This window comes from Bos mutus, chromosome 6 (assembly GCF_027580195.1).
Source record: "Bos mutus isolate GX-2022 chromosome 6, NWIPB_WYAK_1.1, whole genome shotgun sequence".
Taxonomy (NCBI): Eukaryota; Metazoa; Chordata; class Mammalia; order Artiodactyla; family Bovidae; genus Bos; species Bos mutus.
Genome location: NC_091622.1, coordinates 71315760 through 71331961, shown reverse-complemented (window position 1 = coordinate 71331961; position 16202 = coordinate 71315760). Strand labels below are relative to the sequence as shown.

General features: G+C 39.8%; 1 protein-coding gene across 2 annotated transcripts in view; it reads right to left on the bottom strand.

The window, feature by feature from the left end:
• Positions 1-12040, bottom strand: part of CEP135 (centrosomal protein 135) — a 75556-nt gene extending 63516 nt beyond the window's left edge. Inside the window, exons 1-6 of one of the 2 annotated variants that reach the window (XM_070372440.1) lie at positions 11790-12040; positions 8616-8772; positions 6923-7113; positions 5813-5980; positions 2988-3129; positions 894-978 (exon numbers count right to left, since the gene is read on the bottom strand). In XM_070372440.1, the coding sequence (XP_070228541.1) occupies positions 894-978; positions 2988-3129; positions 5813-5980; positions 6923-7113; positions 8616-8728 (699 nt within the window). In that variant the 5' untranslated portion in view covers positions 8729-8772; positions 11790-12040. The remainder of the gene's footprint in view (positions 1-893; positions 979-2987; positions 3130-5812; positions 5981-6922; positions 7114-8615; positions 8773-11789) is intronic. The other variant, XM_070372439.1, reaches the window with a different exon arrangement.
• Between the last annotated feature and the right edge of the window lie 4162 nt (positions 12041-16202).

The window sequence follows — 16202 nt, the reverse complement described above, 5'->3', positions numbered from 1 at the left end:
AAAGTACTTAGAAAAAAGTGTGATGAAAGAATGACTGACTATAAATTGAAAAATATCAATTAATATTCATCTCATATGCATATTTGATATGTTCAACATCTCTCCATAAAATAAGTTTTTTGGATGACATTACTATAATTCCTTTTAACTCCATTTTATCCAAGTGATCTTCAAACTACTTCATAAACTTAACACTTATACCAATACATAGGTTACATCTATATTGGTATGTGCACATTTCTTCACTCCAAAAAAACATAGTTATGTGCAGAATATGGACAACGTGTTACCTGATTTAAACTTCAGTAAGCATATTAAGAAAGCAAGCCTGTAATTACCCAAATCAGAATTTAGCCAAGACACCAAAAGTATAAAAGAACAAAGCTTGTTCAAAGTTTTCATGTAACCCTGAATTTATTCATTCCCTTGCTTCTTTAGAAAACTGTCGTATGGGGTACTACTGCTTATACAGAAAATATTCAATAAGCATGGCAACTCGGAAGAGTAACTTTCAAAGACATATTCAAAATGATAAAATCTACAGAAAGGGTAAAAGAAGTTTTTAAAAATACTATTATAAAGCATAGTACACTTCAATAAAATACCTCTTGAGATGGAAACAGTTAATATGTTTATAATATTTGGGGAGATAGATGATTCACCTTAAAAAAAAAAAAAAAAAACTACTATTCACCTCAATGCATAATGCAGGGAATGGACTGAAGGCTCTGAAGCCATCTAAGCCATTCCATCTATTAATTCTATTAACGAATTTACTAAAAAGAAAAGCTGTATTAAAAACTCAGGTATCAGAAATATTAAACATAACCCAATTCTATTCACAGTCACAGCACACTCACCTCAATCCCAACTAGGCAAATAAAAAATCCTACCTGCTTGTTATAATCTCTCAGTTCACTTTCCATCATTGCTAACTTCTCTTGTAACTGGCAGACTTCTTGTTGAAGTTCTTGAATTCTGAAACATATTTATAAGTAATGTCAATATATTTTTGATAAGAAATACAAAGTTACAAAAGTGAAATTAGATACCTTCTTTTAAAAACCCTCAACTTTTGTTTCTCAGTGAGGTAGGAGGTGCTGTGCCAAAGGGGTCCCAAGCCACAGCACAGAGTACATCATCTTAGAGATTTAATTTTATAAGAACAGATACAAAACTGAGTGGTAAATAATCTGAAACTCAGATACATTATGTCTCCTACTCCATCTTGATCCTTAGGACAAATTCCTCTGGGTACTGTTGCCAATTCTTAGGTTCAGGGAACTAAGCATCGAGTCCAAAACTCACAATACTATTAAGTGAAATAAGGGACTAAATGTTTTTTGAACCCACATGACCCTGTATTTTCTAACAAACTATCTTACAATCTTAAGAGAGAAGAAAAATACTGAGAAATATCAATTTTCCAGGTAACTACAGCAAAAAAAACTACTCTTTCCTGGAACTTGTTAATTCCAAGGGAATCAAGATTTGTCTAAATCATCTGAATTATATGAATCCTAAATGTACCGTACTACATCAAACTTTGCCAAGCATTAACAAAACAAGTCACAATCACTTTCATACTGGAAAAATAAAGCCTGAAGCCAGGTTTAATTTTAAGAGAGCTTTTCCATAGGGTAGATAGAGTACAGCTGAACACTGCTTGTACCTGCTATTAGCATTACTAGAACCAATACTACCCACTAATCCAGGAGTAGGAGAGCAGTACGTGTGCAACCACACTCACATATGCGTGAATGACTCTAAATAAAGTTAAATGTGCATGTGCAAATTCAACAAATAAGATAATCAAGAGACTAATGCTACCTATGATGGCTTGATAGAAAAGAAGAATATTAAGGGAAAGAAAAAGACAGAAAATGATACATGTTGTTGTTCAGTCACTAAGTCGTGTCCAACTCTTTGCGACCCCATGGACTGCAGCATCCCAGGCCTCAGTTTCTCACCATTTCCCAGAATTTTCCCAAGTTCATGTCCATTGAATCGAATACATACAGAGCCCTCTAAAACTCAGTAAATAATACTAACACATTGTCTAAGTCCTAGTTTATAAGTACCAGAAAAACAAAACACAAAATATTTCATGGGTAAAGTCAAGTAAGTATATAAATACAGGTACAAAATATTGTGTGAGAATAACTGAGCTAAAGACCCTAATTAGTCCCCCAACCAATGTCTTTTTTTTTTAATTGCTATAGAGATTAATAATAAAGTAGAAAACTCTCTCATATTGTCTACATAATCTACAAAGTAAAAAGCTAGCTGCACTAACCATTTGCACTGGTGTATTCTGTACTTTACACTGTTTCTGCAGCCGTGACCAGAGAGGCCGTCACTAGTGCTCTTCTACTCCTCTGCACTGTTTAAGATGTTCTTAACAGCATTCTGTGTATCTCCCCTTGTCTCATCTTCTTACCGGGTCGTAAACGTCTCAAAAGTTGCATCTTTACATCCCAAGAACACTTACATAGCCTTTTCCAAAGAGTTTATTGAAGTTAATAATTAAAATAGAATTTACATCTGACTCCAAGTTAAGGAAACACCAACCTACAGAGCCAGAGAATCATGAAGCAAGAATATCAAAGCCAGGACAAGTCTACTCATGCTACGAGCATTAGAGAAAAATCTGAAGTAATAGAGAGTCTGTAGAAGATTTACTTGGGTGATAAAGCTGAATGTCAAAGCAACTCTACTGAAATAGGCTGTAGGTGGCACTAAATAGTTTTAAAGCAAATATAGACAGAAACCCCAGATATATGATTTACTTGAAATCAAATTTCAAAACAAGTGAAAACCTTTTATATTCAGAATATATTCAGAAAGCGTTTACTGAATGCTTGTGCAAAGTTCTATGCTACATACCAGAGATAGGCTAGTTAAGAAGACAAAACCCTACTACCAAGAAACTTAGGGCTAACCAAGTGATCATGTAACTAAAGCCAACAGAGAATTCTTTAATGCACCTGTTATCAGCCACGTGCAGGAGGTCTGCGATGTAAGGGTCATCTGGCTGAGGAACCGGATATGAACTGATTTCAGAGGGAGGGACTGGTTCATCAATCTGCATGCGCTGGCGCCTAAAAGCAATATTTCTTTTCTTGCCACCTAAAAAAAAAAAAAAGTGTATTTCAAAAAACTGACAACAAAACACTGTCTTAGAATTAAATAGTTTAGAAGGCTAGCCTTTTTGTTATAAAGTATGTCTCTAGCTCTTATTACATAAGAGCCAGGTCAAATGTTTTCTCCCTTATATATAAATACCCACCTGATCTTTAACTAAACAACTCATTTCTGAAAAACTCAACAAGACATGGTTAGAAAGCAAGCTTTATTTTCTGCATGCTTGGTATATATGCCCAGATTTAATCTGTTCCTTCATGAGATGGGGACCAAACTCTGGCAAGATTAAAAGCTGAGTGTGCCTTGTTGTACATGACAGAGCTCAAGACGTCATCACCGGCAGAAAACTGTCAAATGAGAAGCTGAAGTCAATGTTAACTAAAATAAACATGTTTATTAAGCAAGGCCAAAGGAGCAGATAATTGAAACTTTAAGAATCAAAATTAGTATAGAGAAGAATATGTATCCTGAATTAATGGGGAATTTTCTTAATTATCCTTAAAATTAGTAGGTATAATTTCTTTTGATGGCTAGATATATCCCATCTTGGCCCAAACCACAAGGATAATTTACCTTTTCCAGTACCTGGCCAAGATTAGACATGTACTTGAAAAACTAACTGACCCTCACAAAGAACAAACACAACCCACAACTCTGTGTGCCTTAGAATCCTAACAAGTTTTTTTATACTCCTAACCTCTTGTTTCGGAGAAGGCAATGGCACCCCACTCTAGCACTCCTGCCTGGAAAATCCCATGGACGGAGGAGCCTGGTGGGCTGCAGTCCATGGGGTCGCGGAGAGTTGGACACGACTGAGAGACTTCACTTTCACTTTTCACTTTCGTGTATTGGAGAAGGAAATGGCAACCCACTCCAGTGTTCTTGCCTGGAGAATCCCAGGGACAGGGGAGCCTGGTGGGCTGCCGTCTATGGGGTCGCACAGAGTTGAACACGACTGATGTGACTTAGCAGCAGCAGCAACAACCTCTTGTTTTGAGGATGAAGAAACCAGGTCAAAAGTATTTAAATGGCCTGCTTGTAGTTACACAGCTGAACAAGGTAAACCACTTTCTTCCCTTATTTCCTGGTTCTCCTCCTTGGTTGCTCCTTCTCAGTTTCTTTCAAAGACCCTCTTCTTCCATCTGTGCCTTAAAAGACAATTTCCTAAGGTCTGTCTTTGGTTCTCCTCTCTTTCCAATCTATATATAATCTCACTAGTAACTCCTACCACATTCAAAGCTTCTGTTCTCAGGATATTCCAATGATTTCCAAATGTGAATCTCCATCTAGGACCATATTTCTGAGGACAGATCTACATATTCCACTGCATACTAGGAGTTTCAATGTGAATGTCCCATGGATATAACATACTCAACAAACCCTTTGTAAACGGTGGACTTCTGTTCTGTTTTCCATATTCCCTATCTTAAGAAATAGTACCAGGGCATCCTTGCCAGTGGTCTCATGGTTAAGACTAGGGGCACAGGTTTGATCCCTGGTTAAGGAACTAACATCCCACATGCCCCATGGTGCAGCCAAAAAAAAGAAAGAAAGAAATAGTATTAATATCCTCATTCATCCACTCAATCACTTCAAACAGAAATTTGGAAATTCCTCTACATCCCAAGTTTACTAAATTTATCCATCACTAAATTTTAGAGATTATACCTCCTAAATCACTCTTGATTTAGGCCCACTCTTTTCTCAGAAAATCTAATTATCCTCCTTTTTTTGTTTTCTTAATCTTCTAGTTACTTCTGAGATCCTCTCCCACATTTCCCCAGCTTTTCTGCCTTTGGTTCACACTCCTCCCTCTCCCAGCTTATTTTCTGCCATTTCAAGTCCCACAGATTCCTCCCTGATCCTGGCCTCCCAGCTTGCAATTCTTCAATTCTCAGAGTCTCCTCTTCACTCAGCTACAGGCACATAGTAACATGATTAAGCCTGGACTGTGTCACCAGATAGAACTGAGCCAGCTTCCCGGTCTTCAACTCTCTTCTGATGGCAATCTTCATTCTGACCAAATTACTACTGGTCCTCACCACGTTCTTTAATCCCTCAGTCTCTACCAAGTCTCATAATTCAGGACCTGCCTTCACCTCGTTTGCTTCCATAACATTAAGTCTCATGGTTTAGACACCTCCATGATCTGGAGATTCTTCCATCAGCTTTGAGCCTGGACAACCACTAACTCTGCATATGGCCCATCATTTCTGTTTTCTTCCTTGAGAGCTACTGAGCATAAGGCTAAGAAGAGTAAAATAAACTAAGAAATAACAAGGTATATCATTTTCAAAGTCTTTAGAGTATGAAGTATTTTTATAATTAATAATGGTGATAATAATAATAGAAAAAAGAATTCAAACTAATAATAGAGGAAATAAAACCCTAGGCACTGAGGTTAGATGACTTATACCTAAGAAGTTACTGTTAACGTAAGTTTCTCAGCACATGCATAGAAATATAAGCTGGGTCTTCAGAAATAAATTTTAAAGGTTTTGTGGCTATCCAAATACATCTTTTCAAATACTAAAGTCTAAAGCATGAATACCGAAAGTCCCATTTCAGTCGACAGTTTTAACATCTTTAAAAGATTAGATGTAAAAAAATAAATTAATTAATAAAAGATTAGATGTACATAATTTGTTTTGAGAGGGAACAGATTCACCTGGAGTTTGAACTACAGCTTGCAAATTCTTTTCTTGAAGCTGTTGAATTTTCTCATTCTTAGCTTTGCTTTCTTTCTCCATAAGTTTGAGTTTATGAACATATTGATTATTTAGAAATTTCAGATCAGCTGTTTCACGTGCACACTTTTTCAATGTGGTTTTCAACTCTTAAAATGAAAAAGATTTAAAGAGTATTTTATACATCAATAAGTCCTTCCATTCCATAAAACAAAAAAAAAGTCACAATAATTTGAAAGGCTCCACCTGATTCTTATATGCTTTGTTAGAACATTATAACTTTTCTACCACCATTAACAAAATTGCAAATAAGTCACTAAGCACAAAAAGGAATTATATTTTTCTTCTGTGGTGAGCCTAATATGAGCTTTTGATCCAGTAAATTGGATAGGAAGCTAAGGGATTATCAATTCATGCCAAATATTAGCCAGGGCTTTCTACTAAATACAAGAAGATTTTATAATAAGTTAGCCATATAATTTACCCTTTGCCTAGTACCTCTGAAATCATTCTATCTTCTAGATCAAAAACAGGGTATAAAAGAATCAGAACAATAGATATACGGCTTTTTCTCAGAAACACAGAAGTTGTTATAAGAACATTTTTCTTCAGTACCAGTATTTAATATTTTCTACAGCAACTTTTGGGCTTCCCAGGGGCCACAGTTGGTAAAGAGTCTGCCTGCCAATGCAGGAGACACAAGAGACGCGGGTTCAATCCCTGGGTTGGGAAGATCCCCTGGTGAAGTAAAAGGTAACCCACTCCAGTATTCTTGCCTGGAAAATTCCATGGACAGAGAAACTGATGGGCTACAGTTCACAGGTTCACAAAGAGTTGAACACAACTGAGTGCACACCACCACCATTACAGCAATTTTAATTCTAAAAATTTAATCCACATTCAGTGAAGATGAATATAGTTGTGGAATGCAGATTTATTTTTCTTTTGGGAGCTCTTCAACATACCCTATATTTCAGGAACTGTCAGTAGGAAGACTATCACATTTTCTAATCAATAGTTTCAAAGGTGGACTAGGATTTCCCACATATAAAATAAAAAGGGCAAAAATTTCAAAAGTCACAAAAATTTACCTTTAATATGTTGACCTGATTGTTCTCTCAGTTTCATTAATTCCAGGTATAATTCATTATTTTCCTTACTCAATCTTGCATTTTCAAGTTTATAAGGTTCCAATACAAAATCAAAATTGGCACTCTCTTTTTCAGCTTTCACAGCAGATAATTTTGATTTCCGAAGACTTTCTGTTGTATGAACTAGATCACTAATATTGAATGGAAAATGCAAATACAAGGAAACATTCTATTAACTTTTAATAACTAAAAACAGATTTCTAAAAAGACTTAAATGTTAATACTGAGATCAAATCGAAAATCAGACATACAAAAACAAACACTAGAGGTCTTTTAAGGTACTAGGAAGGTCTCAAAACTTTCCTGGCATAATTAAGAAATAAAGCATACATACATAGGCAGAATCACCTTTCAACCTGGTCTCACTCATCCCCCATGTTTAATTAGTCACCTGATCCTGTGGAATCTGTGAACCTTATTTGGTCATTTAACATTTACTGAATGCCTGCTACACACTAAGTGTCAGGGACGCAACAAACACGGATCAGTTCCCTACCTCTAAGAACATAGATGAACAGAATATTCACTACATCAACATTTACTGAGCAGGGAACATGGTAAAGAACCCACTGACAAGGAGCTTATATCCTACTAACAATTTGTCAAAAGTTACAGTACTATGTGATAAACTCAATAAATATTTTAGTGCGGACCATGTGTTCAGCCTCTCCTAGGTATGGCAGTGAAACAGTCAGTCTCTAGTTTCTTGGACTCTGCATTCTAATGGGAAGGTAAAACAAATTTCCAACAATAATAACAGCTAAGGTAACGTGCAGCATATGTGACAGACAGCTGCAGGCCACACAGCTAACTGAGCATAAAGACAAAGCAGGAAGGAGAGGAGAAAGAGACTTTACAGGCAGGTAGAACAGCACATGGAGAGACCAAGGGTGAGAGCGAACAGGTGTTCAGGAGCTTCAGGTGGTTCATACAGGGAAGGTGAAGGGAGTGTAAAACCACTGGGGAAAATGCATGTCAGTTTCTTGGAAAGTTAAACATACTTCCACCCTATACTTTTGAATTGCTGACCGAGAACTAGATCATGAAGGATTCTGGAGGCCATACTAGAGACCACAAAGTATCTTTCATCCATTTGCTTCTTTTCATCATTATCACATACAGTCCTACTGCAAAAACTTCCTAGACCATTTCTCTGCTCTAGTTAGTCTCAAATCACAGTAATAGGATTTATGTGGAAAAGAATAAAAATAACAAAGAATCTTTCACTTAAATTAACATGTTAACAGCTAAAGTCATGATCAACCACCTTAGAGAAATATTATAAATGCGTAGCAATTAAAGACCAGTGACTAACATAATATCATGTCAACTGCATTTCAATAAAATAAAAACCAGTGAATAAAGCAGCTACAGAACTCCTAACTAGATCAGAAAATCACATTAAAAATTGTACTTTTACTCACAGACAAAACTCTCAGAAACATTTACTTTAAATAGTATAGTGTGAATGGTGACCTTAGAGTTCTGCAACATGGAGAAGAGAGAAGCTTCAGATGCTTTAAGGACTTTTAAAAAGTCTACCTATTTCTGTACTAAAGCATGAAGCTCAATCAGAAACTAGATAAATAGGATTCAGGGTCACACAGGTTTGCAACAGTCTTTTCATCTTTACCTGAAAAGTTTTTCTACCAAAGGTATACAGTCCACTGTCAGAGTCTGGCGGTATCCCAACTGATCCAATCTTTTCCTAATATTAAGATACTTTCTTTCTGCAGCTGTAGTCATCTTGTGTTCCAAACTAGGTTTATTCACTTCCAAAAATTAAAATCCTATAAAAAAAGAGTAAACATTATTCTATTATCAGTTACTATTATTATTTAATGTTTTAAAAAATTATTTTAATATGAAGCAATTATTTTTTGTTTCTTTTCAGGCAGACAGCCCTCTAGAATATTTAGATTGATTTAAATCCAATGCTAATGATATCCATGTTGCTGCATTAAAATAAATATCCCCTCATAAACTTAATATGCAGAAGTTAAAACAATAAAACCGCTAGAAAAAAGAAAGAAGAATATTTTTCCAAGCCTGAGATATGCAGAGAATACTTAGAGAAGCCTCTTTAAAATTTTTCTTTTAAATATAAAAGAGAAACTTGATAAATTGGATTTCTTCAAATTAAAAATGTCTGCTCATCAAAATACATCCTTTTATTTGACAAAACAAAAACTTAAAAAATTAGGAGAAACATATTCATAATATCTAACAAAGGATTTGTATATAAAATACAGAAAGAACCCTTACAATTAATAAAGACAACCCAATAAGAAATGCAAGGCTAAGATTTGCATAAGATATCTGAATGAGAATAATCATATGAAAAGGTGCTGAACACCACTAGACATCAGAGAAATACAAACTAAACCACAATGAAATATAATTTTGTCCATACTAGAATGGCTAAAATTAAAGGTACAATGTCTTCAAGGACTTGGAGTAACAGGAATTTTCACGTTGCTACAGGAGTGTGAAATCATTGTGGAAAAAGTCTGTGGGAGGGAGGCTCAAGAGGGACAGGATATATAAGTACTCATAACTGATCCACGTTGTTGTACAGCAAAAGCCAACACAACATTGTAAAGCAATTATCCTCCAATTAAAAATAAATTTAAAAGGGTGGCAGTTTCTTATAAAGTTAAACACACTTCTAGCCTATGACTGTGTGATTCTACTCCAAGGTATTTACTCAAGAAAATGAAAATAAACATCTACAAAGAGACTCTACAAGAATATTTAAAGCATCTTTATTCATAATAGCTCCAAACTGGAAAAAAAAACTATACAGAAGAAGGATAAGTACACTATACTTAAACAATGTAATATCACTCAAGAATAAAACAGAACTGGTACATGTCAACAGCATGGATGAATTTAAAAACATTATCTGAGCAATAGAAGCCATGATTATATGAAGTTCAAGAACAGGCAATATTAAACTATGTACACAGAAATGAGAACAGCTGTCACCTAGGGCGATGGGGGTAGTTGGAGCCTGAATGGAAGGGCATGAGGGAGCTTCTTGGGTAATGAAAATACTGTGGTGATGGGGACAGACACCATACCAATGTATACATTTATCAAAGCTTTTCAAATAGCATATGTAAATTTTACTTATATTAAAAAAGCAAGACCCCAACATGTAAGTATCTCTGGGTATCTTTTTATCTTTGTCTTTTTAAATATCTGTGAATATATCATCTATCAATCTGCCCTAAAATGGAGTTATCCAAAGACCACTTCTTTAAAAAAAACATACTCTCTTTTCTAACCTTTATCAGGTAAATGTGGTCCTAGTACTCATATTTCTAAATCAAACAAGAACTTTGTTTTACATCTGTATTGCTCTTCACAATTTATATAAAACATGAATGGATATGAATATATGCAAAATTTGATCCTCACAACTACTATGAGGGGAAAAGGGTCAAGGACACCCTCCACATTCAAAGATGAGGAAAGGCTGCCTACAGAGAGTAACTTATTCCAAATCACAAGGCCACCAAGTAGGTGGGCAGTCAGGTCTCCTGAGTCCTGACCCACCGCTCAGGTTTCTGTATTATGCCGCCTCAACTTACCAGATGACTCCTAAGTTAGTACTGCTCCTTGATAACTCCTTCCTACAAATCTCTCCTTCTCCACATTCTTGTTAGCCTTTTCTCTGAATGACGTCCCCATTCTATACTAGGTTCTTTCTAGGTTCCTTCCACAAGAGGGACCTGACTGATGCAGGGTGTTCTAGAAAAAGTCCTGAAGAAGTCAGAAGTGCACCTGTCAGACCAAGAACTAGCAGGGCCTCACAATTCAAACTTGTCTCTTTTTTTGTCTGGTACCAACTTTGGTTACCCAGAAAGAATACATCCTCACATCCTTCTGAGAGACAATATGAGTAAATATTAAAAAAAAAAAAAAATCATCAACACATACGACAGATGAAAAAGATTAAAAATCCTCCCAGGAAGGACAAAAAAACATATATTAGGCTTTCCCCACCCATGCATGGGCTGCTGTCTTTCACCACCAACACAACACGCCCGTCTACATCATCCAAACACCGCGGCCATACTGAAAGTTTCCCAGCAGAACAACATAAAAGGTAAGGTTTGGAGGTCCTCCACGCATACCCACTTGCTTAACTCTGGGGAGATACGTCTGAAAGCCAGTGCATCTTATTTTTACAAAAGTATCCTGTGCGCGCGTGTGTGTGTATATATAATCTCCGCGTGTGTGTGTATATATAATCTCCTATGTATATAATACATACGCACAAGGGCTAGAAAAACAAAACACCCCAAACCAACATTAACTAGGTTATCTCGCAAGTCCTCCCTGACTGAACTAAAAATAGTAGAGAGTGGAAGAGGGGGTGTTTACTAACATGCTGGACAAAGGTTAATAAATGACTCGTCCTAGGCTTTGGGGCACTTTTGTTTTACAAAGGGCCTGTAAGATTCTTATATGAAAGGGTATTTTAACTTTTAAATCAACCCATCAGTCTGTAGGAGGAGGATCTGCTGGAACCGCACAGACCCCGCGGCGAGCGGGGTCGGAGGAACCAGGAGCCCGGGAAACCCCAGGCCGACCTCCGGGCCGCAGTTCCGCTGTCGGTTGTAGAAGGGAAGGAGGTGTCCGCAGCGGGGCGACACGGGCTCCGCGCCCCGCCCGGGGCCCACTTCCTCCCGAGGCCGCGCGGCCTCCCTCCCGCCAGCGCCCGGGCCCGGTCCGCGGGGACCGCCCGGGAGGCGGAGGCGCCGCCCTGCCCAGCCCGCCCGCCCAGCGCCGCGCTCACCCGCAGCCCGGGCCGCCGCTCCCTCCGCCTGCGGTCGCATCTCCCCTCGCGCCTCGCCTCCCTCGCTGGCTCCTTCCGCCCAGACACCGGCTCTGGCGCTAGGACAGTTTGAAAATGGCGCGGAGAGACGATCAGGGCCGGCGCGGAGGAGGTGCCGCGGTTGCCTCGGTAACGGGAGCTGCCGACGTTTCGCCGCGCGCAGCGGGGACGCGCCCGACCGGGATGGCGGCGCTGGGCCCCGGTGCCCGGAAACGCAACGGCCCGTACGGCGCGAGGCCGCGGCGCCCCCTGGCGGCCGGCGAACCCCTAACCTCAGCGTGTGCCGGCGATAGGACTCCTCCAAGTCGATCGCGCGGAGAAGGCAAGGGCACCCCACTCCAGTACTCTTGCCTGGAAAATTCCATGGACGGAGGAGCCTGGTGGGCTGCCGTCTATGGGGTCGCACAGAGTCGGACACGACTGAAGCGACTTAGCAGCAGCAGCAGCAGCAAGTCGATCGCGTGCCTTGCTAGACCTTCTCGGCGCGGGGATAAAATCCTGCCCAGTCCTGGTCCCTGCCGCGGATTAGCCTTCACCCGTTAGGGGGATGCCTTCACCTAAACTCCAACGACAGGCACAATTGCAACTTTCCCTGTCAACCACCCAACACAATTAACTGTTGCTCCCACACCCATGCCCAGATGTGTAGACCCTCATAATATACTCAACCCGCTATGATGATATAACATCATGATGTTTTGATCCCGTGAGTTATAACTCATCCCTTCAAAAAACTTAATTATTTGTTTGTATGTCTCTCCCTGCCGTCCCCAGTTGTGAATTCCTGGAGTCAGACATTATTTTACTCAGCCACGTTTCTCTAGCACTAACCGCAATAAACATTTGTGAATGGAATTAAATTCAAATCAACTCGTTTTACAGAGCTTGTTCATAAACAGAAAACACATGGTCAAAGTGTAGAATTCTGTTTCTCGTGTGAAACCTTGTAGATGATCAGAGAGGAGCTCATTTCCTCTTTTCTGATTACTGCTCTAGCAAGTAGGACTTTCGTTCTGAAAATGTATTGTTTTTGCCGATTACCTAACTGCTTTGTGGGTTGTGAATACTTTGTACCCATTCATGTATTGTTTTAACCGTTTCTGTTGTGTCTTGTCTGCCTTCCAGTGTGCTTTAAAAAAAGTTGTTTTGTGGAATTTCTAAGAGGAAGTGAGTTAGGCTCTGTAGATGGTTTTTGTGGTCTCGAAGACGTACATTTAAATACATTTTTTTCCTGAACAACAAATATCTTTTTAAAATCACAGCAAAATGACTATGCAGTGGCCATCCAGCCCAGATAACTCTTTGTCCCAAATGCATAGCAGTTAGAAAATGTAAGAACCAAAGTCAAAGAAAGTTTAAAAAGTAAGTGGGATACTGAAGTTATAGGCCAGTTTTGCTCCAGGTAACGTGGAAGACCAGAGCAAGTTCACTGTTGCAAGGCCTGGGGTCAGGGTCCCTGGTGCACACCCAAAGTTGTTGCTGCTCACCACCCAGGTCCTTGGCTTCAGAGGAGCATCAGGGCTAGGGAAGCAGAAAGAAGTAGAAATTGAGCTTGTTCTGGGCTCTCCCCAAATCACCAGGGGACAGGAGTCCTGAACTGGGGTCAATCCTGGTAGGCCTACCCTCAAAATTAATAATCAGGAGGTAGAGCCAGATTGGACCCAGGTCTCCCAAATTGCAGGCAGACTCTTTACCGTCTGAGCCACCAGGGAAGCCCATGAATACTGGAGTAGGTAGCCTATCCCTTCTCTGGGGGAACTTCCTCACCCACTAATCCGAAGGGGGTCTCCTGCATTTCAGGTACCAGCTGAGCTACCAGGGAAGCCCCAGAGAAAAAGAACCTTTCACTGAAAATGAGCTTGCAAACCAAAAACAATCAAGAAATCTGATGCTAACAAAGCCAACAAAATAAAACATCAAAACATGAATTCTTGGGTTTCCCTAGTAGCTCAGTGGTAAAGAATCTGCCTGTCAGTGCAGGAGACATGGTTTAATCCCTGATCCAGGAAGATTCCACATAGCTCAGAGCAACTAAGCCCATGCGCGACAACTGCTGAGCCTGTCCTCTAGAGCCTGGGAGATGCAGCTACTGAGCCCATGTGCCCCCGCTGTTGAAGCCCGTGTGTCCTCGAGCCCGTGTGTCCTCAAGCCCGTGCTCCCCAGCAGGAGAAGGACCTTGGTGAGAAGCCCCAACAGCAACTAGAGAGTAGCCCTCACTCGCCACAACTAGAGAAAAGTCTGCACAGCAACAAAGACCCAGCACAGCCAACAATAAATAAAATTTTAAAAACCCATGAATTCTCTCTAGATGAAAGAGGCTGATGAAGCTTTTAAAATGCATATATGTAAGGTGATCTGGATCAAAGTTTTTCAACGTTGGCATTTTGGACACTTTGGGCTGAATAATTCTTTGCTTCAGAGGGCCTGTCCTGTGTGTTGTAGAATGTCGAGCAGCATTCCTGGCTTCTATCCACTAGATGCCAGTACCATCCACCAAGTTGTGACAACCAAAAATCTCTTCAGAGAGTGCTGACTGTCCCTTGGGAGGCAAAACCACTCCTGGTTGAGAATCAATGGTCTAGATAGATGGAAGAAGTAACTGCCATTAGAAAGAACAAGAATTGTTAAATGAAACAAGAACAGATGCATATGAGAGGGAACCAGTCAGAAAATCTGGAAATTAAAATTACAGTCATCAAAAACTTTACATTATTAAGTGGAATGAAATGTAGATTATAGTTAAAAGAACCAGAGAATTTACCTAGAACCCATTTCTTTGCAGACATATATTTAGAACACAATTAAGAAATACAAACACTAGCTCGAGAGACTCAAAAGGGGCACTAGAGGGAATAGCAGCTATGGCAGGCAGACCTCCCCACCAAAGATACCCACACCCAAATTTCTGGAACCTATAAATATCTTATACTACTTGGCAAGAGGGACTTTACAGATGTAATTAAGGTTGTTAAAGGCCTAAAAATAGGCAGATTGTCCTGAGTTTTTCAGGTGGGCCCAATGTATTTACACAAACCCTTAAAAGCAAACAAGTGTGAGCAGGACTTGACAGATGTTGGGGGTCTGAAGATGGTGGGTGCATGTGATGAGTGCAGGGATCCTAGGGGAGCTGAAGGAGGCTAACAGCCCATAGGGACTCGTGAACCTCAGCCCCAAGAACAGGGAACTGAGTGCCTGCCAACAACTAGAATGGACGAGGAAGCAGATTTCTTCCTCTATTTTCTTACCTCCAGATAAAAACTCAGATTGCTGACACCTTGATTTTGACAGCAGAGCCCACTTGGACTTCTGACCTACAGAACTATGAGATAATAAATTTGTGTTGTCTTAAGGTGCTATGTTTATGGTGACTTGTTACTGTAGGAAGAGAAAAAACGACTCAGCAGAGAAGCAAGATTTGAAGAGATAATAGCTAAGAATTTTCCAGAACTGAATCAAGGTACAAATCTTCAGATGAAAAATTTGCATCATTCTAGTTAAAGATGGTGGATTAAACGTATATGTTAACTTTAGCCTCTCTCCCTTCCTCCCTCCCTCAGTGCTTCCTTCTCTCCATCCCTCCCGCCTTCATCCTTCTAGAATGATGATAAAGGAATTTTAAAGATACGTTTTAAAAGGCTTTAGAACAAAGAGAATAGCAGTGGAGATGAGATCGATAAAATTTCGGGGCTGGCAAGCAGTTGTCAACAGGAAACTGATTTCTCAGCCTTGAAAATTTTGAATTCCAACCAGCAGTGGGGAAAGTGAAGAAGCCACCTAACTATTCTGCAGAAACCTCAAAGGCCCAGGGACTGGTGGCACCAGGTAGCCCTGCTGGAGCTAACAGCAGCACAGCTGTTTTTGGTAGAATGCTTCCTACTGTCTTGCTCCATAGACAGTCTGGAGCTGGTTTTGCGTGGTTTCACCTTCTCCAGGAGTAGATGCTTTGCCTCCTGACCTTTGTTACTTCATTACAGGTCCACCAGCAGGATGGATCAGTTGCAGGCTAAGCAAACTCTGTGGGTAAAACAAACAGGCATTATTCATACTGGACATCAGCAAGTTATTTACTGACTGCTATCAATGTGTGAGCTCTCCAAATAGTAAGGAGAAAGACGGCTGAGAAAGCTTCTAGACACGGTGATACACATGCTTGGTGTGTATGGCTCTCGCTTGCTTGGTGTAAGTCCATTTTGTCCCTTCCATACTTTTACTCCCTGTATTAGCTTCCTCAGCTGCCATTGTGTGCCTGCGAGCGTGCTAAGTCACTTCAGTCATGTCTGACTTTTTGCAACTCTATGGATTGTAGCCCGCCAGGCTCCTCTGCCCGTGGGATTCTCCAGACAAGAATACTGGATGAGTTGCCATGCTCTCCTC